Source organism: Plecotus auritus, assembly GCF_963455305.1.
Source record: "Plecotus auritus genome assembly, chromosome: 5".
NCBI classification, from domain to species: Eukaryota; Metazoa; Chordata; class Mammalia; order Chiroptera; family Vespertilionidae; genus Plecotus; species Plecotus auritus.
Genome location: NC_137776.1, coordinates 14761761 through 14789222, shown reverse-complemented (window position 1 = coordinate 14789222; position 27462 = coordinate 14761761). Strand labels below are relative to the sequence as shown.

At 39.8% G+C, this 27462-nt stretch overlaps 1 protein-coding gene across 1 annotated transcript in view; it reads left to right on the top strand.

Annotated features, from left to right (window-relative positions):
- DYTN (dystrotelin) overlaps positions 1-26977 on the top strand; it is a gene marked incomplete at both ends in the record, with an annotated part of 42823 nt that extends 15846 nt beyond the window's left edge. The window contains 5 exons of the mRNA XM_080671141.1: positions 2954-3065; positions 4404-4552; positions 18246-18405; positions 20023-20524; positions 26874-26977. Coding sequence (XP_080527267.1) covers positions 2954-3065; positions 4404-4552; positions 18246-18405; positions 20023-20524; positions 26874-26977 — 1027 coding nt within the window. The remainder of the gene's footprint in view (positions 1-2953; positions 3066-4403; positions 4553-18245; positions 18406-20022; positions 20525-26873) is intronic.
- Positions 26978-27462: the final 485 nt, after the last annotated feature.

Genomic DNA, 27462 nt, shown 5'->3' with positions numbered 1-27462 from the left:
TTCCTTTAACTTCATTGGACTTAGGTTTATTGAAAACTTCCCATGGACCAGGTATCCGCCAAAACAGGAGTTTACATTTCCACTTCCAGGTCACTAGTACTGGTGTCTGTGAAATCAAACTCAAGCCTCCTGCCTTGGTGGTCTATGATAGTGGCTAATAGTTGGCTCCCTGGTCAGATGGTATCCCTAAGCTCTGAGCCTGCTTCTACAACTTGCCATGTGGTTGTGTAACTGTCTGAGCTGTGGAACTCTCTCTGATTCATTTTCTTCATCTGTAAAATGAGAAGAAGAACACATTACCTTAAAGAACTTCCAGGGGACTAACCGTGGCCACACATGTACCCTGCTCAAAAATGTTAGCTACTATTATAGCTATTTAATACTATTTATTAATATCTGACCATGGGACCAGGTATTGGGTACAACAGTGAACAAGGACAGTGAGGGTTGGTCTCGGGGCACTTACATTCTCCGGCTCTGCCTTAAATGACTTCGGTCAGACTTCCAAGACCTTCCGCCATTGGCCCCGGGGGCGTTCCAAATTTGTATTCCTCTGCTCTTCAGAATGATCAGCAGGTCTGACCAATTTGACTTGCTCCAAACCCTTCTGCACTCCAGCTCATATTACCTTACTCCTCCTATGATTTCTCTCTGGGATTTCCCCCACCTTTCTGTCCAGCCCAGGCTTACTGCATGGCATGGTATGTCTCACTTTTTCAGACCATACCAGCCCACAGGAACGTCCCCCTCCCTCTCCCCATCACACTTACTTTCCATGCCTCTCACCAACACATAATCACACGTTACTTAACTTGGCTGGTTAGAACCTCAAGTATTGTCTCTTTGCAGCAAGATATGAAATGTGAAGAGTGTAGGGATTTTGCCATAGTTCCCCCCATTTTTGTGTGTGAGCTTTAAGACAAGGATTGCAAACTCAAATTCTACTAGAGGCAAGGCAAGGAGTAGAAATGAGGGTAGGGCCTGTGGCGAGCTGAGGAGAGTCTGTCTGGGAGGCGGAGCTGTATAGGCCTCCCTGATCGATGCCATTGATGAAGAAGACAGAGCTCTATTCCACGTACTCTGCAGCTGGAGAAGATAGTTAAAATGGTGCGGGGGGGTGGGGGGTGGGTGGGTATAGATCTCTGATCTTTTACAAACAATATGATACCACTCCAATACCCTTAGAAGTTACTAATTCATGACTATGAGGTCTCACCAGCCTCCCCCGATATCACGATGTTTTCCCAGAGTGTTAGAGACACCCCTCCTTACCAGAGGGCCTCAGGATTCCTTCTTCTCCTTCTGACACAGGAGAGTTAAGGTTCCTACTGTTCATAAGAGGAAACCTGCATTACTGGGCTGTTAAGAAATGTGGGTGTGATTCTCACTTTGGCTGGAGGGGAATTCCCCCTCCTCCACTTATTTTCTTTTCTATGGACAGACTTCTAGAAAATGACAAAAGTGTATCTTAAATTATTTATCTACTAGAGGCCCAGTGCACGAAATTAGTGCACTGGTGCAGAAGAGGGTCCATCAACCCGGCCTGTGCCCTCTCACAGTCTGGGACCCCTCAGTCCTTACTGCCCGCCAACTTGTTGCTCCTTACTGCTCCTTAGCACTGCCACAAAGGTGGGAGAGGCTACCACCACAGCCACTGCACTTGCCAGCTGTGAGCCCAGCTTCTGGCTGAGTGGCGCTCCCCCTGTGGGAGCACACTGAACACCAGGGGAGAGCTCCTGCGTTGAGTGTTTGCCCCCTGGTGGTCAGTGTGCAGCATAGCGACCAGTCGTTCCGCTGTTCGGTTGATTTGCATATTAGGCTTTTATTAGGCTTTTATTAGGCTTTTACCTGGACATTTAACTCTTGTGTTTGCATAAACATAAGCAGTGGCTTCTAACCCACAGGTTAGAATCATTGAGGGACACTTAAAATTTACTGTTGGCTGGATACTCTCCAAATCAGCAAAATCAGAATCTATGGAAATTGAACAGAATTGGAACACTAATTTCTGAAGGGGTAGACTTGTTGTTTGGAATATTTTACACACACACACACACACACACACACACACACACACACACTCCTCAAGTAATTCCCATGAACAGCTATCATTGAAAATCAACCCCCAAGGGAATTTAGAGTCCTTGTAAGGGGGGGCAGAAGAATTCAGGCACAATAAATAGACAATTGTGTTGCTAGAAACAGCAGGAAATGTGGGCCTTCTCTCATGCCCTACAGCAGTCTAAAAAGCCTCGCGCTGCCTGCCTGGACTCCCCGGGCCACCAGTTGACCAGGACCCATCGGGCGGGCCCTGGCGCTGTCCACCCCACCTGCATATGCAAATTCACCCACCGTCTTGGTTGGGTTAATTTACATATCACTCCTGATTGGCTGGTGGCGTAGCGGAGGTACAGTCAATTTACATGTTTGTCTATTATTAGGTAAGATAGCTTCATTCTCTCCAGCTCCATTCAGGAATGCAGGTCCAATATCATCATATCATGCAAAATTTCAACAGAAGGCAGAATTCAAACTTTATTAAAATCTCTCCATTTTTTTTTTTAGGTTGGCAACTAAATTAAAAATATTTGAATGCATTGTGCAGCTGCACAACATGAGGTCTGTCCTAAGGATTGTAGCACACATTGCCCTGCCTATACAAGTATTTGGGGGAAGGAGTGAGAAAGGAATGAGACTTCCATACTCTAGTTTGTTGGCTAAAACTATATGAATATAATGCCATATTATAAAAATACTGTTAAGAGAGGATTTCCTTGATTAAATAAACACATGAGTCATTTACCATCCATCCCTGCGAAGTTTGGGAGAAACTTTATGCTCACTTGACAGCTCAGACGTCTCCTGCATGTTCCTGCTCATTTTCCACCTGGATATTATTTTCCTTGTTCGCCTACTAGTAGTGATGCAGCCCCGCTTCCATTTTCATTGGCAGATACCGCTGCCTGAAGTGCCTCAACTTTGACATCTGCCAGATGTGTTTCTTATCTGGTCTCCACAGCAAGTCCCACCAGACGTCTCATCCTGTGATTGAGCACTGTGTCCAGGTAACACCTAACATATTGTCCCAAACTACTCCTGAATCGTGTCAGTACCAGCTATAACAGTTTAGAAACTTTCCCTCCAGAAAAACCAGAGTCTGCTCCTTTCATTAGAAATATTTATGACTAAGAAAGTGGCAAAGTGAACCTTAAATATCTCTCAATATAAATATGTTCTCTTTACATTGTAAATTTAAATAAAACCTTTTGGGGACTGGAAAAGGCCAAACTGAGTCCAGTCTGAAGCCATCGATCCCAGACTGTGGACTAGAAAATGTCTGCTGTGTAAGAGGAATGAGGCGGTGGAAATGGGTGCAGATTAAAAAGAAAAGGCTCTGGTTGGTAAAGATGATGCAACAAGGCTTCTAGTTGCTAGGACATTTGGGGAGTTTTCCTTTTTAACATCTTTTTCCTGAGTCCTAAATGTCAAGTGTTTTTTCTCAAAGAAAAATGAAAGAGAACGATAACTATCTCAGTTTTTAGTGGAAGATTATAAAACTAAGACTTTTAAAAGAAAATTTTAATAATCAGCAAGAGAATTCAGATCTTTCTAAGAAGAAAGAGAAATGGGATAGTACATTTTAAACAAAGAGCATTTAAACTTTTCCAGAAAGAACACTTTCTTCTCATCACAGATGACATCACCCTCAAATGCCACAATAGTGAATGAAGTGTCTTGATTAACTAGCTTTTCAGAGGACAGTTTTCTCTCGTTCTCCCCTTTAACCCACATGGTCCACAAAAGTCAAGTGTCTGGATCTTGCCAAATAATTCCCAGTGGGCATTGCTTTGCTAAACTTTATTAACCCAAATCCTCAGGTTCAATGGCCTAAGATCTATTTGTAAAAGCCTGGGAAGAAATAGGCTTATTGGTGTTAGACTGACACCGTGTGGCCACTTTGTTATTACACCTAAGATTTTAAGTGCTGAAAGTTTCAATTCATTGCATTCCTTCTTTGCTTTTTTTTTTTTTTTTTTTTTTGGCAGAGGTTCTTAATGTGGGGTTGATGGGTGGACTTTAGGTGGTCTGAGGATATTTCTGGAGATAAACACATGGCTGATCACCCAATTCTCAAAGGAATCCACAACCCAAATGTTAATGACCATGGACTTAGTCCTCTTTCATCCCCCCTTCTAGCTTTAACATCCCACAATACTGGGTGGCTTGAAGGGAGAAGAGTTACTGTGGAAGTTGGGGGGTATGCTCTGTGTACCTATAGACACAGAGAATGTAAAGAAATGCAGGTAGTAAGAAAGTTCACAGCAGCCGTCTGCCCAGTTAAGGAAAGGAGACCATGTTGAGACGGATCTGAAGCTCCTTTGTAATGTTGGCCATTCCAGGAGATGTCCGCAAAGGAGTATACTAAACTCCTCCTGGGGACCCTCAGGAGCAACCTGCTTCAAGAGTGCTGGCGGAGGAAAGAAGCTGCGAGAAGGCAGCGGCTGCTGGATCTGGGGAAGCCAAAGGCGGTGGCTGACCGTGCACAGGCCAGGTGAGTGTCTGTGAGCGTCAGCCATGCAGAGTGGCAGCCCAGGCCAGAGCAGCAGCTTCCATAATGCCGACGATCCTGAGAGAGGCAGGAGGAATGGGGGCAATGAGCTTTCATTTTAAAGTAGAAAGAGGCAACAGTACCTTCAAATGGCCCATCCAATTATTTAGAGTTATTCCAACAGAAGGTGTCAGCCACAAAAGATTTTTAATATCAGAGTATTGGAATAGCTTTATTTCATATACCCACTTTTAGTTGGTTTGCCTTTGAAAGCTTAATTCAGAATTAATATTTCTAAAAAAATAAAAAAAGGAAAGACAGTTTTCCATCACTCACAGATGAATGCTTTTCACACTTTCGTGTTCCAAAACAGGAATTATGCTGTAGGTACAGTTTTTCATGCTTCTCTTCACCTGCATTAAGTGAAGAGCATTTCCCATCTCATTAATTTCCAAAATGTCGTTTTTAATGGCCTAACCCTTATACTTATAAGGAAGTGCCACAAATCACAAGCAATCCCTTATATCATTGAAAATTTTCGTTATTCTCAAATTTTATCCCCCTAAATTCTGTTATCAACATCCTTATACACGTATCTTCCCATACTTTTAACATTTTTTAAAGATAAATTTACTCAAGTAAAATCTTGGGTCAAAATGTGAATTTTTTTAATTCTCAAAATTCAGGATGCCAAATTATGCTCCAGGGGGTCATTCCAAAGAACACCGCAGCACCCCTGGAACAAGGTCACCATCACATAGCTGATCACCACCGAAGGCGACCTTTACAAAGTCTCTGTGACCTTAATTTTTGAAACAGCCCCTTCTTCATAATTTAAAATTTGAGAAGGTAAAGAGAAGAAAGGGTGTTTCCTATAGCTTATGGTCATTAAACTTTTGGGAGGCAGAAAAAGCATTATTTACTCCCATTTTATCTACTGGGAGAAGAAGAAAAGATCAGTTTAAATTGGTATTAATTTGTTGCTTGCTTTTGTAATTCTCAAATCTTTTCTCAGGCATCCACTAGTAAAATTCTGTCTCAACCCCAGGCCCCATTTCTGTAGTTATTTTGTCACTTTACAATTTTGTATAATTAAATATATATTTTTAGCTCTTTAAATGAAAAAGTACATATTGGCTTCTCAATTAGAGGGCATTCACTATGTCTGTATCACATTTTCTAGCAGGTTGATATCAATATATTCTTATAAAATTTGTATATCATTTGGGTGTATATCTTTAATAGAGTACAAAGAATTTTAGTTTAAAATAAAAGCAAAGATTTCAGGTTCTAATGTATCTGTCTCCTTCAATCCATTTATTTCACCTTTCCCTAGCAGAGTATCAGTAAAATAAGTCAATTAGTCATCCAGATATATTGGATACTTGAAATCTCGTTTAAATTCCTACATTGTTGTAGAGCACAAAGTTCTATATTCTTATTTGCATTTCTTTTGACCACTGAAGCCTGACTCATCTTTAAAAACACAAATATAATTACACTTCCTACATGTTCATCTCCCCCAAAGTCCCATGCCTTAAATCCCACCATTATCTTTCCATTGTTTCAAGCTAAAAACTAAAAATTGTAACATGACATAGGAAAGTGCTGCATATTTGAACCACCCTGATAACCTCTCTATGTCACCTCCATTCCCCAAGTCCCCACCTACATTCTTGCTGCTCCAGCCCTGGTTCCTCCCTCTTCCCCATAAGACTAAGCCAGATCCCCTTCTCTTAAAACTTAAACCTTTACTTTAAAGAATTGATACCCTACCAGGGGTCCTCAAACTTTTTAAACAGGGGGCCAGTTCACTGTCCCTCAGACCATTGGAGGGCCGGACTATAGTTTAAAAAAAAAACTATGAACAAATTCCTATGTGCATTGTGGGCCTGGGATGAGTCGGTTGCTAAGCAGGACAGGCAGCGGCACCCTGCGGGCTGGATAAATGTCCTCAGCGGGCCGCATGTGGCCCGCGGGCTGCAGTTTGAGGACGCCTGCCCATCTCCCTGAATGGCTTGAGTCCTCAGCTCCTAAAGACCCATGAAAGCTCTTTGCTCAAATGTCCTCCCATCCTTAAGACCTTTCCTGACACCTACTTAACATTTTAGGCCCTGTCCCCACTCTGGAACTCTCAATTATCTATCTATCTATCTATCTATCTATCTATCTATCTATCTATCTATCTATCATCTATCTCTTTGTCTCTTTCTCTAAAATCAATCAATTAATCAATCAGGTGGTTATAGTGGGCTTGAGTGAGAGGTGATATTTCAACAAAGCCTTGAAGGAGCTGAGGGAGTGAACCGCACTGGTAAGTGAGAAAAGCATACTGCAAGTCGAGGAGACAGCAGCTCAAAGCAGGAGTGAGCCTGGCAGATGCAAAACAAAACAAAACAAAACAAAACAAAAAACAGTGAGGAGGCCAGTGTAGCTGAATGGAATGAAGGAAGAGATACTGGGAATAGACTAAAGGGGGCAAAAGTAGGAGCAACGTTATGTGAATGTTTTTCTAAATTTTCTTCAAATGTTTCTATTTGCAATGCATTTGAAATTCATTTTAGCAAGGGTCTAACTTTGCTTTCTTTAACATAGATAGCCAGTTATGCTGTCTTTCCCTCACTTAATTAAAATACCAACTTTGTCACATATGAGGTTTCTTCATATACTTGGATCAATTAATACAATTTATATTCTCATCCTTAGATCCATGGATCAATTCTTGTATCTGTACTAAATAATATAGTTAGGCTGATGGTATAGTATGTAGAAGTATAAAGTTGCTGTTATCTGAAATGGGGGAGACTATAGCAGAGAGGAGAGTGAAGTGAAGGGGGGATGTTTAGATTGAGATATCTCTTAGACATCCACATGGAGATGTTGAGTATGCAGTTGGCTATTCATGTCTGAAATTTGGGAGAAAGTCTGTTGGAGATACAAATTTGGAAGTTGTTAACATATCTGGCTTTTAAAGCCATGAGATCAAATTAGATCACCAAAGAGAGAGTGTAGATGAAGAAGGGAGGAGAGTTGAGGACAGAGCAACTGCAATATTTCACATTACAAAGTTGATGAGAAGAAAAGCCAGCAAGAACTACTGAAGAAGAGTGATGAACGAGGTAGGAGGAAAACCAAGAAAATGAGGACTCCTGAAAGACAGGTAAGAAAGTGTTCCAAGGAGGAGGGCATGGTCTACTGTGTCAAATGCTGCTGCTAGGTCAAATAAGAATAGACCTTTGGATTTAGAAACAAGGAAATCATTGATGACCTCAAAAATAGCATTGTAGGACAGTGGTAGTTGAAAAATCAGACTAGAGGCAATTTAAGAGAGAATGGGAGATGAAGAATTTAAGATATTATATAATAATTTTTTCAGAACGTTTTAAGTACAAGGAGCAAAGAGATTGTCTTAAATGGTAGAATGACTCAAGACAATGTTTTGTTATAATGGAGAAAATAAAGCATGTTAGTGTACTGAGGGGATGATTTTGTAGAGAGAAAAGTTGGTGATTTGGTATAAGAGGGGAGAATTGTTGGAGTGATGCCACTCAGCAGTCCAGAAGGGATGGAGGCTAGTGCACATGTGGAGGGACTGACTTTAGGAGAGTGATGTCTACTCAACATAAAAATATATACAAGATTTGGCCCTTGACCCACTTTTGGAACTCTGTCTTATAGGAATAAAAGCAACTCTCATATAGTAAAAAAAAATAGTGGAACACATACGATACAGACATACAACCGAACATAATGAATCTACTTAAAAACAAATTTTAGTACCTATTTATTATACTAGATGGCATTCACCTTCATACATTAAGAGAAAAAAGGCAAGTGGCTGAATAATGTGCATGGACTAATACCATTTTGTTTAAGAAACAAATTCAATATGTATTTTGATGGTTGTAAATATGTGTATGAGTACAGAAAATAATGTTGGACACCCTCAAGGTATTAAAAATGATCTTAGCCCTAACCGGTTTGGCTCAGTGGATAGAGCGTCGGCCTGCGGACTCAAGGGTCCCAGGTTCGATTCTGGTCAAGGGCATGTACCTTGGTTGTGGGCACATACCCAGTAGGGAGTGTGCAGGAGGCAGCTGATCGATGTTTCTCTCTCATTGATGATTCTAACTCTCTATCCCTCTCCTTGCCTCCCCGTAAAAAACAATCAAAGAATATATTTAAAAAAATAAAAATAAAATGATCTCAGATGGGGTAAGAATAGAGTCTGTCACTCACAAGATGCATGACAAAGAAGTGACGGGTCCTGCTTTTCTACCCCAAATTGCCTACCCCTTTAAACAAATAATTAAATGTGCTATAGAATAATTGCTTCTTTTCCTGACTCTCCTTGAATTCTGTTGAAAGAATCACATTATGTCAAAAAATGATTGTCTATTTGTCTGTTATTAGATGTGAAGTCTCCGTGAACAGGGAGTTCTCTGCTTTCTTTAAAAATCTTTTTTTTCAATCTGCAATAACTCAAGATGGTAAGAGGCTTTAAATAGTTTTTGAATAAAGGAGTGAAAGGAAATGAAGTTATATAAAATGGGACATGCCTGACCTTAAACTAGTCTGCTCTATTCTATGTTCTTTCAGATACGACATCATAAACCCACAGCTGCGCTTAGAGCCCCTAGTATCTGACCTGGACGAGATGACCTAGGGATTTCCTGTAGTCATCCCTGAATTTCTTTGCATTTTTATTTCTAGATGGTCAAGAGTGTGTGTGTGGGGGAGAGGAATTTCCGTTCCTATTATTAGGTAATTGACTATCAACTGAGTAGTTGGAAAGAGCACAGAGAAAAAATATTGGGCTATTTTATTGCTATTATTTGGATATTAAATTTAATATATGATTTAACATTTTCTTAGACTCTCCTTAATGTCATACCTGATACTAAAAATTATTACAACCTCTCATAAAACTCTCCTTTATAACAGGCTCTTCATCCAATATCCAATTGGTTCAGTGGACACAGCTGCCATGAAGGCTTCCAAACGAATATGTCAAAGGATGTCTCAGGCTCAACAAACTGATGACAGCAGCGCACATCATCAGGTGAGTCCAAAAGGGAAAGGAGCCGTGTTAAGACACAATTAATCTGGGCCATTCTGTAATGACGCAGTCAGATTCCGTGAATCATTCCCTAGTTGGGGGAATATTTTCAAGATGTTCATGTGATCAAAGAAAAATCTAGGAACATATTTTTAAAATAACTTTTTAACTTCAGTCATGAAGTGCTACATATTTATTATGGAAAATTTGAAAAGTTATAAAAGAGCAAAGACTAAAGTAAAAATTACAATCAATCCCTACTATAACCATTGTTAACTAATATAATTGTTCCTGCTAACATTTTTAATATAATTTATATCATATTGGGTATATAGTACTTTATTAATATACTAGAGGCCCGATGAACGAAATTCATGAAGGGGGCTCGGCCCTTGCAGCCCCGGCTTCATCCAGAAGGTCATCCAGACGGTTGTCCGGAAGGTCGTCTGGATGGTCGTTCTGCTGTTCGGTCTAATTAGCATATTAGCTCTTTATTATATAGGAAGTTATGTTGTGAGCATTTTCATTGCCATTATAGTGCTTCAAAAACAATCTGAATGGTTGTATAATTTTTATTTAAATGAACTTAACATTATTGAACACCTCTGTTATTTGGTATTTGGGTTATTTCTGATTTTTTGCTATATTCTAAAAATTTACTATCTCAATAGAAATAAACAAAAAAGGAAACTATCAACATTGGGTTACTTTGTAAATAATCCCATATGAGCTAAATTGATGGTGTGTAAGATCATATAGAAATGCAGTTTGAATAGAAAAAAATATAATAGAGAAAACTTGTTCTAGAATATTGTTTTTGTGCCCAAAAGCAGGAATGCTGAATCATATGATAGTTTGATTTTCAATTTTTTGAGGAACCTCCATACTGTTTTCCATAATGGCTGCCCCAATTTACATTCCCACCAACAGTGTGCAAGGGTTCCCTTTTCTCTACATCCTCACCAACATTTGTTATTTTCTGTCTTTTTTATAATAGCCATTCCAGCAGGTGTGAGGTGTCACTCGTTATGGTTTTGATTTGCATTTCCCCAAGTGATGCTGAGCATCTTCTTATGTACCTGCTGGCCATTTGTATGTCTTCTTTGGAAAAATATCTATTCATATTGTCTGCTCATTTTTAAGTCAGATTATTAATTAGTTTTTTTTGCCACTGAGGTACAGAATATATATGTATATATTTTTATACTAGAAGCCCAGTGCACAAATTCGTGTACGGGTGGGGTTCGGCCGACCTGCCCCAATCGGGGCCGATTGGGCCGAGCTGGGCCGGCCAGAGAGAGGAGCCATGGGTGGTTGGCCGGCCTGCCCTTCCCCCAGTCGGGGGGGGGGGTGTCAATTGGAGGCAGGACCAGTTGGGGCGAGGGGCTGCAGGCAATTGGCTGGTCAGCCCCACCCCAGATTGGGATGGGGGGGCTTATCAGGGGCGGGGTCAGCTGGGGGTAGGGGCCACAGGCAGTTGGCTGGCCAGCCCTGCCCTCTGGTCAAACACCCAGTCAAAGGAACAATTTGCATATTAGCCTTTTATTATATAGGACATGTGGGATATCTATATATATAAGAGGCTAATATGCAAAGTGTCCCTTCAGGAGTTCGACCAATTGGGAGTTTGATCGCTTGCTATGACATGCGTTGACCACTAGGGGGCGACGCAGAATGAAGGAAGGCCCCAGTGAGCAGCTGGCAGCTGGGGAAGGAAGGCCCCGGCCGGCAGCCAGAAGGCCCCAATCGGCCCTGATCGCCGGCCAGGCCTAGGGACCCTACCCATGCACAATTTTTGTGCACTGGGCCTCTAGTGTGTATATATTGATATATGTGTGGGATATATATGTAGGGTATACATACACATGTTTTCCTCAATGAACTCTCAAAACTTTGTGCTAGTTCAAAATGCTGTCTTTGTTTTCAGTGGCCCTCTGGCACCTAGGGCATGCTGGGTTCTGCCAGCGTCCCAAGATAAGCTTACTTCCTATCATTCTATGTTCTCACTACAGCACCCTGGGTATTTTATGTTTTTTGCTGCTATTGTGAATAAAGGCCTTTCTCATTTGTATCTTTTTCTTAATTATTGGTGATGGCATATTACAAAGTTATAAATTTTTGAATAGTTATCTTTTAAAGAGAAACCTTTCTGAATTCTCTTAATAATTTCAAATATTTGTTTAGTTTTAATCTCTTGCTTCTAGGTGGAAAATTAAGTGGTCTGGGGCAAAAAGATGTTTTGGTCTCTTTCTGTACAGTACTTACACCTCTTAGTTCTGTTTCCTGTCTCCATTCCTGAAACACTCAGATCTTTCAGAACAATATGAATAATGCAAGAGATGATGGGGCAGCTTATTTTATCTTCAATGGGATTAGATTTAATGGGGGCATTTCCCTAGTATTTCTCCATTAAATATGCTGCTCGTTGTTGATTTGAGATTCTTTTCAATGAGGAGGAAGTCATTTTCTTTTCCTGTTTTTTAAGTGTTTTGGTACACAATCAGAAGTCATCGAATTTATTTATTTTAAATACCTTTTTAGCATCAATCAAAATTATCCCATGTTTTCCCTTATTGGAAGTATTGCATTAGCAAATAGAATCCTTGATAGCAAACATCCCTGGCATTGCTGGAACCAAAAGCTATATTTGTTTGTAGTGGATTATGCTTTAAATCCACTTTAAATTTGATTTGCTCGTGTTTTAAAAATTTAGAATTGCAACATGGGAGTTAGCATAGTATCATTCTCTCTCTTTCTCTCTCAATACTATCTTTGTCAGTTTTGAGAATTTGAGTTTTGGTGGTTACATTAAGCAGCTAGTCATTTTTCATCCTTTGTTGTCTTTAAAACAATTTATCTTACATAAGTACTATTTATTTAACAATTCCCAGAATTCAAGAGTAAAACCCTAGGACACTGGACCCTTAATGGTATTTCAATACGTTTTTCTGGGTGGAAGTGTGAATGGAGAGTAGGTCTTGTGACCACCCACTGATGCACAGCCTGTGCGGCTGCCTCTGGGATGTTCCTTCAGGTCTGAGTGCATGTTCGTCATTAGCTCCGTAAATGGAGCCCCTCAGACACCCCTCAGAACCCCTGGAGTCACTTGGCAGAGAGCTGGAATTACATGTGTGAGGACAGAGGAAGAGCTGCTCTATTTCCTGCTCCCAAGAAAAGAGGAAGAAAAGCCATTTCACAATACAGAATGTTTTTTTTCACTTTAACATGTATTTGTTCTGAGGGAAGAAATTTTAAAGAGGTTTTGCTGTTTGAGTTTTCCTCCTTTATTTTACTCTCCTTTAATCCCTTGCATCTCTTTTTCATTGTTAAAGTTGCTGCAGCCTATCTTTCTTTGATTAAAAAAAAAACTAAACAAACATCTTTAACAATATAAATAACACCTGAATCAGTTTGTCTTATAAAAAGTTAAAATATCACAGGTAAAGGTAAAGTCCTTCTCAATCACAATTCTCAACCCAGATCTGGTCCCTAGTTCCCCAAATGTAATCTGTGTGAGTTATACCTTTGCAGACTTTATTCTATGCATTTTCAAAAATGCATACATGACTAAGTATTTGCAGAATGTATACTTTTAAAAAACCAAGAAGCATTTCCAATCTATTTGCTGAAAAAATTTCATTGGGATAAGGTCATGGAGCATAGCCACAGCTGCTTACAAATGTAGAGTAATGAAATCTAATCCCCCATCCAGATGTGTGGGAGCCAAAGGCTGGTACATGGTGCCCCAGGCGCCAGAGCCAGCCTGGATCAGGTCAGGACTTACACTTGGGTTTCAGAGTGTGATGTGAGAGACAAGGTTTTGTGGGAGGATTGTAAATGAGAGTGGAGCTGACCATTATTAACTCGAAGAGACTTGGTGAATTCGAAGAGAAGTGATGATGCAAAGTACACATCCAATTAGGCATCAGTGGAAAGACACGAAAGTTTAAGTAGAAGGTGGAAGATAGAAATGGAAGATTTCTTAGGCCAAGAGAAAGCAAGTGACCCAACTGCTTTGGCATATGCCTTTGGAGAAAGAGATGTCCTGGGCAGCAACTTAACTTGAGCAAAAGACTATTATAACTTAATTTTAAAACCTACAACTCACCTGGCTGGCGTGGCTCAGTGGTTGAGCATTGACCTATGAACCAGGAGGTTACAGTTCAATTCCTGGTCAGAGTACATGCCTGGGTTGTGAGCTTGATCCCCAGTGTGGGGCATGCAGGAGGCAACAGATCAATGTTTTCATCATTGATATTTCTCTCTCTCTCTCCTTCTCCTTTCCTCTCTGAAATAAATAAAAATATATTCAAACAAACAAACAAAAAAAAACAAAACCCTAAAACTCTTTTTTATGTTTAAATCTCGTTAAAGGAAATTGTTATGTAAAAACAATATTATGTGACTACTAGTGGCCCAGTGCATGAATTCATGTACTTTGAAAGGAACTTTGGGCCGCGAAGCTGCAGTGGGCACAGGGGCAGGTCTAGCCCATCCTCTGTGCCCCCGCTGGGCCCCTCCTGCTGCGGCCCTCAGTCAGCCCTGCTACCATGCGCTGTCAGCGCCGGCCCCGCTCAGACCCACTGACGGCACTGAGTGATTGGGGCCGGTGCCAGGCGCCAGCAGTGGGTGTGAGTGGCGGCTCTGGTGCCAGCAGTGGATGTGAGCAGAGCTGGCACCGGAACAGGTGTGAGCGCCCAGCGGGACTGTGGTGTGCAGAAGCAAAGAATTTTCAATAACCACCAGAGGCTCGCCCCGATGACAGTGACTGGTGCCCTGCCATGGTCTGGCGCCCCTGCTCACTTGCTCCACCATCCTGCTATAGCCAATGCCGCCATGTTTTGCATGCACCCCCTGTCTTCAATGGAGACAGGAAACAGAACTAAGAGGTGTTAAGTACTGTACAGAAAGAGACCAAAACATCTTTTTGCCCCAGACCACTTAATTTTCCACCTAGAAGCAAGAGATTAAAACTAAACGAATATTTGAAATTATTATGACATGTTTTGGCCAGCACATGTCATAGCGACAGGTTGTTCAGTGGTTCAGTTGTTCAGTTGTTCTGCCGTTCAGTCTATTTGCATATTAGGGTTTTATATATATAGATACTTTGAGCATATGAACACTTAGATGACATAAACCCAAATATTAGTCACATTTAAAAATAGTAACTAATGAAATTTTTAAAAATATCATTATTATGTTATGATGAATTTTTAGGAATGCGGATTAAATTTAAACCAAAAACTTGTTTTCTCTGTTTCTTGCTTCTTCAGGCCACAGTCAGCATTAGAAATGAACTGTGGAGGACTCGTGAATATATTAACGCGCTCCATAGGGAAAGAAGGTAGGAACCAGGGGCATGCACAAATACTGACAGCAGAAACAAATCAATAGCGTTTCTTTTTCCTTTTATAAAAAATTTTCTACAATGATTTTACCACGATTTTTTAAACCTAGAAGATATTTCTTAACAGAGAAATCCTATGATTCCATATGAAGATGAAAGGGGGCTTCATCTCTATTTGAATAGTTAAACACAACAGCGATCAACCGGCTAATTGAATTATGTTTTGAGTTTTTATCTCAGTCCTTGAAAATTGGTTAAGCATTTTCAGCGAAGTACGATTCTGTGTGTGCCTGGTGTGTGTGTTTTCCTTTCTTCTAAAGAAATCAGTACACGTCCCCCAACCGCATCCAACTTTCTACCAGGTTTATTAGGTTTGTTGGAAACTGTCGACCATCTTATTGTGTCTCAAGGGATTAATTATTCCTTGAGTTCCTGTCTCCTGTTGTCATTTCTTTAGAAGATGGAATTCATGATCCTCAATGAGAAGTTCCCCCTGAGGGAAGACCTTGATTTTCAGGCACAATGCTTGTTATTTAGCAGATGCTCAATATATATGGAAAGAGAGAGAGAGATGTGCTTCATAATATAAATGTATGACAGATAAGGGACATTTAAAAAATCTGTGATAACTCATGAAAAGATGCTTAACAACACTTTCAAAGAAGTTAAATAATTCAAATGTTAAAAGCAATTTTAATCTTTTTTATGGTATAAGAAAAATAAATTCGAAATAAAATTAAGGAAAGTAGCGTAGCAATAAAAAGGCAATTTTGATTCTTTAAAACTTAATTCTTAGAATAAGTATTTCAAACTAATTATTTTAAAATAAGTTATTTCCTTTTACATAATTCCTACCTAATAAATATATACATCATTGGTCTCCTGGTAAGGTATTTATCAACATAAAGTATACCCAAGTGTGAGGCTGATTAATGAATGAACCTATGCAAAGGCTTTGTCTTTGTTTCTCTCTGCATTATTATTTGTATCAGTGAATTGGGTAAAGTAGTAGAGGGTATGCTTCTCAAATGTGTGTGACATGATACCAGATGGCCTAGACAATAAGTTGAATGACAATCTGGGCTCACTAAAATGTGATAGTCTAGAACCATGGTCGGCAAACTGCGGCTCGCGAGCCACATGCGGCTCTTTGGCCCCTTGAGTGTGGCTCTTTCACAAAATACCATGGCCTGGGCGAGTCTATTTTGAAGAAGTGGCGTTAGAAGAAGTTTAAGTTTAAAAAATTTGGCTCTCAAAAGAAATTTCAGTCGTTGTACTGTTGATATTTGGCTCTGTTGACTAATGAATTTGCCAACCACTGGTCTAGAACATTGGGGCAATTAACAAAGACCAAATTGTAAAGGATTAAATGCAAGTTCTACAATTACAGGCCCATGTTCAGAACAAATAGTCTGGAAAAGACCTGAGATATATAGTTAACTAAGTTCAATATCAGCCAACATTGTGTCACTGGCTACTTAAAAGGCAACTCAGATTACACTAAAAGAAAGAGCATCATGCGATCGTTAGCTACCTGTTTATTACTCTGTCTTCCGCTAGGTACTGATCAAGGAACGAAATTGCTCTGTGTGTGAGTCACTGGGCCTGGGAGTGTTCCCATTCTATTTGAAAGCCCATTACAAGGGAGATTCAAGCTAAAGATAAAGATTTTTCAAAGTGTAGAAAAGAAGATTTTAGATCATTTGAAAGGAATTATTTCTCAAACAATCTGAATTGCTTGTGAACAATGGATATTTGCCTGGAAAGTACTGGGCTCCCAGTTGCTGGAAATCTTGGTATCGGGTAAATTATATTCATCAAAAACTCTGCGGGAGAATTTCTCCTTTAAAAAAAATGGAGTAAGAAAATAACTATACTTTGAATAGGGCTTTACCTACTTTCACCTGGATTGTGGAAGGAAGGAGGTACATGGAAGATGGCCCAGAGAGAGAGGAGAAAGAGGACAGGAGTTGGGGGGCAACATGGGAGAAAGAGAAACCGGCATCACTAGTGTTCATAAAAAGCACATTCGGCACAGATGATACTGTTAGGGAAGCTTTCTGAGAACGGTTGATTGTTTGCAACATCAATTCCCTGGGCCGACTCCTTTCTGAAAGCCCACTATAAGGATATACTTTAAACTTCAGTTATGATTCTGGATTTTAGAGTCAGGCTCCTGTTTCCCCTGAGAGAGACTGTCTGGAAGTTTGAAGGCCAGCCTCTAGAAATGCCTGCCTCTGATGGAAACCCAAACTAAATTCCAAGAGCTCTCCAAGGCTGGGAGCAAATAGGAATTTCAAAGGCTCTAACAGTGAAAAATGTTGCATTTCCCACCAGAGAGCCCATTTCTCCAAATTCAATAAACATGTCAACAGCACTGATCAAAGAATGAGATTGTACATTTCTCCAAATTCAATAAACATGTCAACAGCACTGATCAAAGAATGAGATTGTACTTTAGCAAGCCACTTTGAACTGCACACATATCTGTAACAGGGACTACTGCAGGCTGCGGTCTGAGGACATGGCAACAAGCAAAACAGAAAGAAAAGAAAAAAGTTGCCAGAATAAAGAGACAGTAAGTAGTTATTAAGTAACAGCGTAAATCACAGATAAGAAAAACAGGTTTTATGTCACGTAAGGTGACTGTTTGAAGGCTGGAGACTAAGTCAGAAGCGAAAATCTGTTCACACTCTGTGGCAGTTTGATAACATAAAAGGCCATGGAGACACTTAAAGAAGGGAAGGGGATGGGAGGTGCTGGAGCGGACGGTGGGGACTCTGATTTGCAATTTCAAGTGGGGTAGTCAGACACGACCTCGCTAAGAACATGGTGGTGAGCAAAGACTGAAGGAGGAGAGAGTGAGCCAAGCAAGAACCTGAGGGAAAGGGGGTCCAGGGGGAACAAGGATGAAGCCTTCACAGCACCTGGTGGAGAACAGGTGTCAGGAGTTTAGCCATGGCCTGTATACTACCCTTTACTTGGAGTATTTCTAGACAAAATGATAATGACTAAAGTCAATGTTCAGATTTGAGTACCTGGTGAAGGTTTGCAGGATGAGTTTTCTAAACCCTCTCAAAGCCAGTGAAATTCTTAGTGGAATCGGGTATACCGTAGACCCGAAGGACAGCTGCACATGGTGAGCAATGTCAGATAATAGCCAAGGCACAGGCTTCTCCGGCATCCTGTCCTTCGGAGGGCACCTGGAGTACATCTTGCTACACACGCCTCTACTTAGTCTGCTGGTCCCTTGCCCTTTCAACCCATTCAGACCTGTTTTTCTCCAGGTTCCTTAAAAAACAGTTAAACCGATACAAAGACAAGTTGCAAGCCATATACACCTCCCAAGAAGAAAAATGTTGCAGATTTGAAACAAAGATTCAAGAACTCACAGCCAACCAGGACAGTCTGTGGACTAAGCTACGACAAATGGGACGGGATTCACAGGTATAAAATGTAGGAGACCCTGGCCACCCAGACCACTTGGAAGTCTGACTTCGAATCCTCTGGTCAATGGAGGGCTGCAGCCTGAACTTCGCATCTCACCTTGATCAGCCTCTTCCCTTTCCCTCTCCTCTTCATACCTGGACCCACTCCAGCTTTCATTTTCCGGACTGTCCTCCCCCTTCGTGAAGGTAGTGCCATTGGGAGAGAACAGAATTAGTACCATTCAGAAACAATAGATTTGGGGCAACGAGGTTCTTTACAGCATTCATTCTTAAACCTCTTGGTCTCATTATCCTTTTTACCTTCTTTAAGTTTTTTTTAGGATTCCCGAGGAGCTTCTGTGGGTTATATCTATCACTATTTGCCATAATCAAAATTAAAACTGAGTCATGGAGGCCCTGGCTGGGTAGATCAGTTAATTAGCACATCATCCCAATATGCCAAGATTGAGGGTTCAATCTCTAGTCAGGGTACATACAACAGGCAATCAATGATTGCATAAATAAGTGGAAAAACAAATCTCTCTCTCTCTCTCTCTCTCTCTCTCTCTCTCTCTCTCTCTCTCTTAAATCAATAATAAACATATCCTTGGATCAGGATTTAAAAAATAAAATAAATAACAATTTTAAGCAGTAACTCCATATTTTTAAGACTGAGAAGTGTGGCATCATTTTGCAGTTTTTAGAAATCTCTTTAATATATGGCTTAATAAAAAATATCTGGATTTTCATGATTGCTTCAGCATTCAATCTCTGGGAAGATGTTTTGGTTGAAATCTACATATATAAAAGGCTAAGCGACTGGTCAACTGGCCAGTAGGTATGACTCACACTGACCACCAGAGGGCAGACACTCAACACAGGAGCTACTGAACAACAGCAACTTTGCAGAGTGCCCTCTCACACTCCGGGACCCCTCAAGGGATGTCAGACTGCTGGTTTTGGCCCGATCCCCTCAGGCCCGGCTGAGGGACCCCACCTGCCAGAGAGATCCCGCTCACTCCACAGATGCTGGGGAGGGACTATGGGATATTGGCTCCAGGGAGTGTCTGGCCTATCTCCCCCAGTCCCATCCCACCAGCCACCTTGTAATTAATTTTCTTTCATTGTGCATGAATCTGTGCACCAGGCCTCTAGTATATGAATAAGTGTGGCCTCACACAAATTTGCAGTTGAAAAGAGTATTTTCATAGACTTTTCAGGTAATTGGAGATCTTCTTTGATACTACACCAAAACATAAGAAATTGTTTCTTAAAGGATATTGAATATGAAAACATATCTATTTTACACTCCATTTTTAATCTATCAATTCAATATAGGCTGATGTTTTCAGAAATTCCTTACGATCTTAGGATCTGAGTGTCTAGAACCTAAAATTTTTCAAATTCATTGTGATTTATTCCCTGTGATATTTTAATATCTGAGCTGTTTTAACTTTTGTAGACAATTTTAGTTTGATATTGAATTAACAGCATACATTAAGATTAATGTATTTAGAGAGCAGAAAAAAATATCACATTACAATTTCCTTTTGGAATATTAAAATGAAATGCATGTAATAAGAAAGCAAGATAAGTGTTAATTTCTTCATAAATAAAGCTTTTTTTTTTCCTCCAGGCAAAGTTTCAGCCACTCCATCCACCTTCTTATCAAAATATGATTTCCAAGGGTGACCATGAAAAGGGTAAAAGGTTTTGGAAAGAAGAAGATTCTTCCCAGAGCAAGGATGCCTGTGTGGATGGTCCGGAATGGGACCCTCTTCTTAACCCCACTGTGATTGACAAAAGTCAACAAAGTCAAGCAAAAGTAGAACATGCTCTACCAAATTCAGAATCTCCAGAGGCCATTTTGCTGCCAAGGTCAACGCAAAGCACCAAGGCACAAAGCCAAGCACAAAAGACCTCAAAGGAAATCTTTAGCTCCCCAACCAGTCCCCAGGAAGAACTGCTGCAGGAGACCCCTCAGATTGCTCCTACGGAAATCAACAGTCCTACTCTGGCCCCCATGGAAAGGAAAGAGACAGTTAACATCCAGGAGGAAAAGGATGAGCTGAACGAAGAGGAACTGCAAGAACTGCTATCAAAACTTATGGATGCCTTCACTCTAGAAATGACATCAGGTAAGATTTTCATAATCAGTAAAGATAGTGATGGCCTTTTAAAAACACTTGATTTTATAACATTAGTCCAACAGCTACAATTCATCTAGAAAGTACAATTCATCACCAGTCAGAGTAGTGAATCTTTTGCACCTCAGTAGCATCACTGAACATGATTTCTAGTACTGCCTAATTCTTTCTAGTTGTTGTGAGCATGAAAGGTGATAAACCATCTGAGATTTTAGTCTAACACCTGGCACATACCAAGAATTCAGCAAATGCTTATTAGTTTCTTATTGCAATTGCTATTATCAATAGTATTAACACATATAACTGGTCAGCCTAATGTTACCATTTAAAAATAGGTAAAAATTATGCTCTATTTCTAGAGGATAATTGGTTAAGGTTTCTATATTATAAGTAGTATCATCATTATATTCATCATATTCTTCATAAACTATGACTAATTGATAAATTTTAAAGGGCCTTTTTTTCCAATCCTTTTTTCCTATAGTTAGTTATTCTGTTTTGGCATGATGTCTTTTTTATAGAGTGTTTTGTTATCTTAGCATATTGATATTGATATTTATATCCATTTATTTTTAAGAAAACCTAAGATCTTTTATGTTGGAGTACAATTCATCTAGAGACTTGTGATAAAACAAAGGATAACATTCTCGTGTGTTTCTGTATCACAGAAGGTCTTCTTAAAATATTTCTGAGTTGACATATTAGTTTGCTAGAGCTGTCATAACTAAGTACCACAGACTGGTTGACTTAAGCAAAAAAAAAATATGGTAATAATAAAATGATAAATAAGTAGATAGATACATTTCACACACACACACACACACACACACACACACACACACACACACACTTTTTTTCTTAGGGGCCTTGGAGGCTGCAAGTCTGAGATTGAGGTGTCAACATCATTGGTGTTTTCTAAGGCCTCTCTCCTTCGCTTGTAGATGGCTATCTTCTCCCTGTGTTTTCACACCATTTTCCCTCTGTGCATGCCCCTATCCAAATTTCCTCTTCTCATAAGGACACTACATAGTGGTTTAGGACCAATCCTTAAAACTTCATTTTAATGTAATTAACTCTTTAAAGACTCTATCTCCAAATAGTCACATTCTGAGGTACTGGGGGCTAGGACTTCAATTTCTAAATTTCTAAATTTCAATTTAGACCGTAATAGGTAGTAGACTATAAATGGGTACATAGTGTCAGTTGGATATTGAACTTGATAGAGCCAACTCAATGAAGTAATTATTTGGCGAGTCTAAATTCTCTACTGTGAAGGGAATGAGATTTATTATTGTTGTATCAGAGCAACAGCATCACAAAGATGCCAGAAGTATGCCCAGACTGCCTGAGACAAGGATGGCATAGGAACGCCTTGTGCTTGATTCTTAAGCTGACACAAGATTCCACCCACTGTATTTCCATCTAAACATCACTGGGGTCATGATAAGTATTCAAAGCAAAGTCAATATCCACTTGACCTTTTTTATTTCTAAAATGTTGTGTTGGGTCAGCCATAACAAATGTAAGCTGGCTATTTTGCACAGTTCAGATTCTTCATAGACTAGATCTACACATATTTGGAAGACAACACCCCACACTGTGTTCAGGTTGATACATAAAGATAAAAGATTTATGCTTTTTTTTTTTTTTTTTTTTGTTGTTGTTGTTAAGCCTCACCCAAGGATGTTTTTCCATTGATTTTTAGAGAGTGGACGAGAGAGGGAGAGCAGAGAGACACTCGAATGTGAGAAAGACTTACAGATTGGTTGCCTCTTGCTCATATCCTGGCCAGGGCTGGGAAACCTGCAACCAGGGTACGTGCCCTTATCTTGACTGGAATCAAATCTGGGACCCTTCAGTCCTTGGGCCGACACTCTATCCACTGAGCCAAACAGGCTAAGGCAAGACATGCATATTTTAAGTGACTTTATTAAGGTCTATCAAAATCAACCATTAAAGGAAAATCATGAAAAAGTAAAGTTTATTTCTCAATTCGGATGATGTAATAATGAATAAAGATGCAATTAGCAATGTTAAATAATGTAGAAAATAAAAATATATGTCTGAAAAATTTTCCTCTACTTGCATTTACAACCAAAATAGAAATACTGAAATACTTATGCAGAAATTATGAATTATTATATTAAAGGGATGCACATTTTCCCTTTTTGTTATTAGAGTACTAAATACTTCATGATTATTCAGCAAATCCTAATTGATCAGATTTTAACTTATAGTGTAATCTATCTATATATAAAAGCCTAAGCGACCGAACAACCAGTTGACCGGTTGCTATGACACATACTGACCACCAGGGGCAGACACTCAATGCAGGAGCTGCTCCCTGGTGGTCAGTGTGCTCCCACAGTGGGAGCGCCACTCAGCGAGCTTACCAAGCAGGTGCAGCAGGGCCAGGATGAGCGGGAGCGGCACAGCATCCAGCCTTGGCTCAGGCTCCTCCCTGGCTGCCTGCCACTTAGCACACTACTACATCCCTCAGGGGATGTCGGACTGCCAGTTTCGGCCCGGTGGTCCGACATTTCCCAAGGGGTCCCAGATTGTGAGAGGGTGCAGGCTGAGTGACCCCACCAGTGCATGAATCAGTGCACCAGGCCCTCTAGTTTATTTTATATTAGCCTTATTTCTTTGAGGCTTTTAGGCATCAGATCTATATTAACCTTTATGGCTACTATTTGCAGCTATTAAACACTGCCATCCCTCACTTAAATATTTCTTAATTTTATGTCCTTATTTAGTCTGGTATTGAATATGATCCTGTTTGTAAGTTCTACTTAGCCATGGGTAATATGGATTAGAGGTCAGGTGGCTCAGTTGGTTGGAGCACTGTCCCATATACCCAAAAGGTTGTGCGTTCAATCCCTGGTCTAGGTGTATACAGGAGGCAACCAATGGGTGTTTCTCTCTCACATTGATGTGTGTGTCTCTCTCTCTCCCTTCCTCTCTCTCTAAAATCAGTAAAAACATATCCTCAGGTGAGGATTAAAATAAATAAATTAAAATTAAAAACTACACTCCATAATTTATGTGTAATCTATGGATGCTCACTAGAATTACCTCAAACTTAGTCAGAGACAGAAGCATGATAACCACCCTGATGAAGATGTGGAAAGGTAAAGAAATTAAATTAAGGTATTGGTTACTTTTGTTTTATTTCTGTCTCTGTCATGAATGAATCAGACCACAGCAGGAAGTTTCAGATAATTTTACTGTCCCAGTTGTGTGTGTGTTTTTAAATTGAGGATTGTTGGGAAGATTAGAAACATCTACTATTTGTAATATGCTAAGATTTACTCACACAGCGTTAACGTATTCACCCAGTGTTGTGATTATCCTTGTGATCACCCTATTGGATTGGAGCTTTACTAAGGAGTCAACACACTTTGGAAATTAAAATGACCTTTATATTACTTAAGGCTTAATAAGATTAAAACAACAACATTCAGTCTCAATACCTAGGATAACAGTATTTTAAAAGCCTATGGAAGCTTAATAGAAAAGAGAAAGTATAGAAAGGGATTCTCAAACCTCTAGAAATTCCAAATGTTCGATTGAAAAATCAGTAGCAGTTTGTTCAAACTTTCACTAAAGGGATTAGATTGAAAGAACATCTAACAGGACTTGCTTTAGTGGTAATGAAAAAAAAGAAAAGGACATAATACTCTAGTCTTACTTTCTCATTAAATTATTTTCTTTCTAATTTGAGTAAAATATACTGTGTATATCTGAAATCCTTTTCCCAGCTTCTCTACCATCCCTTTTTGCCATCTATTTGCCACTATAGGTTTAAAGGATGAGAAGGCAAGAGAGTAGAGGGATGGCATTAAGGGTGGAGATGTTGGACGTCTATTCCTGTTCTTTTCTTCTCCTCTGGAACCAACATCTAAATTCTTATTTTAAATAATCATAAAATGAAGCTTGAACTTTAGCAAATTGTAGGAGAATAAAGAACAGAATGTTAGCAACCCAGCAATAGACATTCCACGCTGTATTTGTCTCACTTATTTAGAAGGCAGTCTTCTCAAATGTTGCCTGGGAATCATGCATGCATTCATTCATTCATTCATTCATTCATTTAACAAATGGTCATCCAGCATTTACTGTGTGTCACATGCTTTGCTTGATGCTTGGCATTCATTTTGAAATAGATATATGTTTTTGAAACACTCTGGCATTGTGTGGAATGTGGCTGGCAGAAGGGCAAGAGGGTGAGCAAAGAGATCAGGTAATAGCCTGTTGCAGCCTAAGCAAGATGTGACGGTGGCTTGGCTTGGGTGGATGGCGATACACTATTGCAGTGAGGAAAGCTGGGAACACTGAGATGGAGGTGGGCAAATCAAGAGTTCTGTTCTGAGCACATTAATTGTGAATTGCCTGAGAGACATGCAAATGGATGCATCAGAACGGCAATCAACATATACCATCTGAAGCTCAAGGAAGAGGCCTGAGTACAGTAGATATTCGTTCCTATTGGTTTGCTTAATTAATTATTGTTGTAAGGAAGACATGGGCTCAGTATTTCAGTTGCCCAGAAAGGTAATCATAGACTCACTAACCTAATACTTTTAAACTTCCATAGCTGTCAATCTGATAGCTATCTCCTTCATCCTTGATTCATTCAGAGACCAGATAGATTTTTACTAACATTTGAGTGAAATTATTTTCTCATTTTGATATCTTCTGGACTATGATTTCACAGATATGTCTAACATTTCCACCTATATGCTATAGAAATTCAGTCCCTATATGTACTGAAATCCAAATGTATGCCAAACCACATGCTAGGTGCACATCTTTGGCTATTGTTAACATTCCAAGAGACTGGAGTTTAAAAAGAAAACAACCAAACAATGAGAAAAAACTTCCATGCATAAAATGGATTATTGCTTCCCTGTTTCTTTATTGCCATGTCTTAAATATTTATCACTGTGGGCTGAGAAATAGAATATCTTACAATAAGTTTGCCTCTGGACAATGTTTTTTATTCAGGCAATAAAATACTGTTTATTCAAGGTCCTTGTCATTCTGGAGCAATGTGAGGAAACAGATAGAGTAAATAAGGCATAAAACTTCTCCTCTTATGTTCAACAGAACACATGTAACTCAAGTGTGTAACTAACAAAACAAGCCTTCCCATGTTTTCATAGCCTGTGATCTTTTTTTAATTAATTACACAAACAATATTATATGACATGCTCACTGTAAAATTAAAATGCCTAAGCAAAGATTTTTTAAAGAAATGAATTCATTATCATGCCCTCCACTCCTTGCTACCTGTTTTGCAGAGGTAACTAGCACTAACAGTTTAGGGAGGTTTTTCCTTCATCCCTTTTTTCTACCTTTACAGGGTATCCCCCCAAAAATGTATACACGCTTTAACAGCTGATGGCTCAATTTTGAAAATGAAATGTATTTTAATAAACACTGCCTTTATAATTATTCAAAATGTGTGTATACATTTTGGGGGAACACCCATATGTATCTTTGCTTTTGTTCACTTGACAATATATCTTAGACATTGAGCAATGTCATTTTTTTTTAATGTGGCACAATATTTTAGAGAGAGAGAGAGGTTTATTTTAAAGAATTGGCTCACATGATTATGAAGGCTGACAAGTCCCAACATCTGTAGTCAGCAACCTCAAAGCCAGCAGAGCCAAATAGTAGTTCCAGGGTGAAAGCTGGCAGGCTCAAGACCTAGGAAGAGCTGATGTTTCATTTTGAGTCCAAAGGCAGAAGAAAACTGACATCCCAGCTGGAAGGCAGGCAAAAGAAATTCCCTTACTCAGACTTTGTTCTCTTCAGGCCTTCAATTGATTGGATGCGGTCCAGCCACATTGGGAGGGCCATCTGCTTTATCCAGTCTACTTATTCAGTGTTCACCTCATTGAGAAACACCCTCACAGACACACCCAGAATAGTGTTTGATCAAATATCTGGGCTCCTTAGTGCAATCAAGTTGACACATAAAATTAACCATCGTATATACTGAGTCAGAATTCTGGGTAGGAACTAGCAGTCTTTTCTGACATTTTCCAGGTGATTCTGATGTACACCAGAATGAGTGGGCTTTCTGACTACTCAGATCTGTGCTTGGAGTCATGGGAAATGCCTTTTGAGAACCCACAATCTGGTTGGATGGGTCATTGATCCTGGTAAATAATAGTTACCTCATTTGCTAGCTACTTTAGAGAAAGTGCATTATCATCAGGAACTGAGGAGAGGTGGATTCTGTTTCTTACTTGTCCTGGAGCTTTATAAATATCAGCTTGAGAACCTACAGGTATCTTCTCTGAAGGACTCTCTTGTTTGTTGATTTCAGATCCTCAATCTTCCGTAAACACGGACCTGTATCGTGGAGCTGAGCAGGTGAGCAGGGCCTTTTCTGCCCTTGTTGATCAAATCACCTTGCCCAACTGGAAGTGAAGAGGAGTCCAGTCTCAAAGGCCCCTTGGGGTGATGAAGAAACATATTTTCAAAATCTGTACTGAAAGAATTAAGCCTCTACCCTCTCTCTCAATAGTCTGGTGCGAAGGATGAAGAAAGTTTTATTTTTTCCATCTCCTTACTCATGTGTCTTAGTTCTTAAGGGTAAAGCCTTTGGGAGTGAGGGGGGTGGTTGAGGAAATGGAAAGAAGAGGCTGAATCCAATCCGGATGTGCTGAGTTTCCAGTAGAGGGCCATTCTTACTTTAAAATCGTTGGAAGTAATATTCAAGTCTGTGATCTAAATGAAGTTGTGTAACTACCTTCTTTAACAACATTTAAATTACTGAATTGATGAGCTAATTTTCTATCTGGTTGCTCTTGCTGGAGAATAAGCTCACACCAAAAAAAACCCTAAATACACACACATATAATTGAGTGCACTGAGAACTGGTGAAATCTGAATAAACTGGTTTGTACCAATTT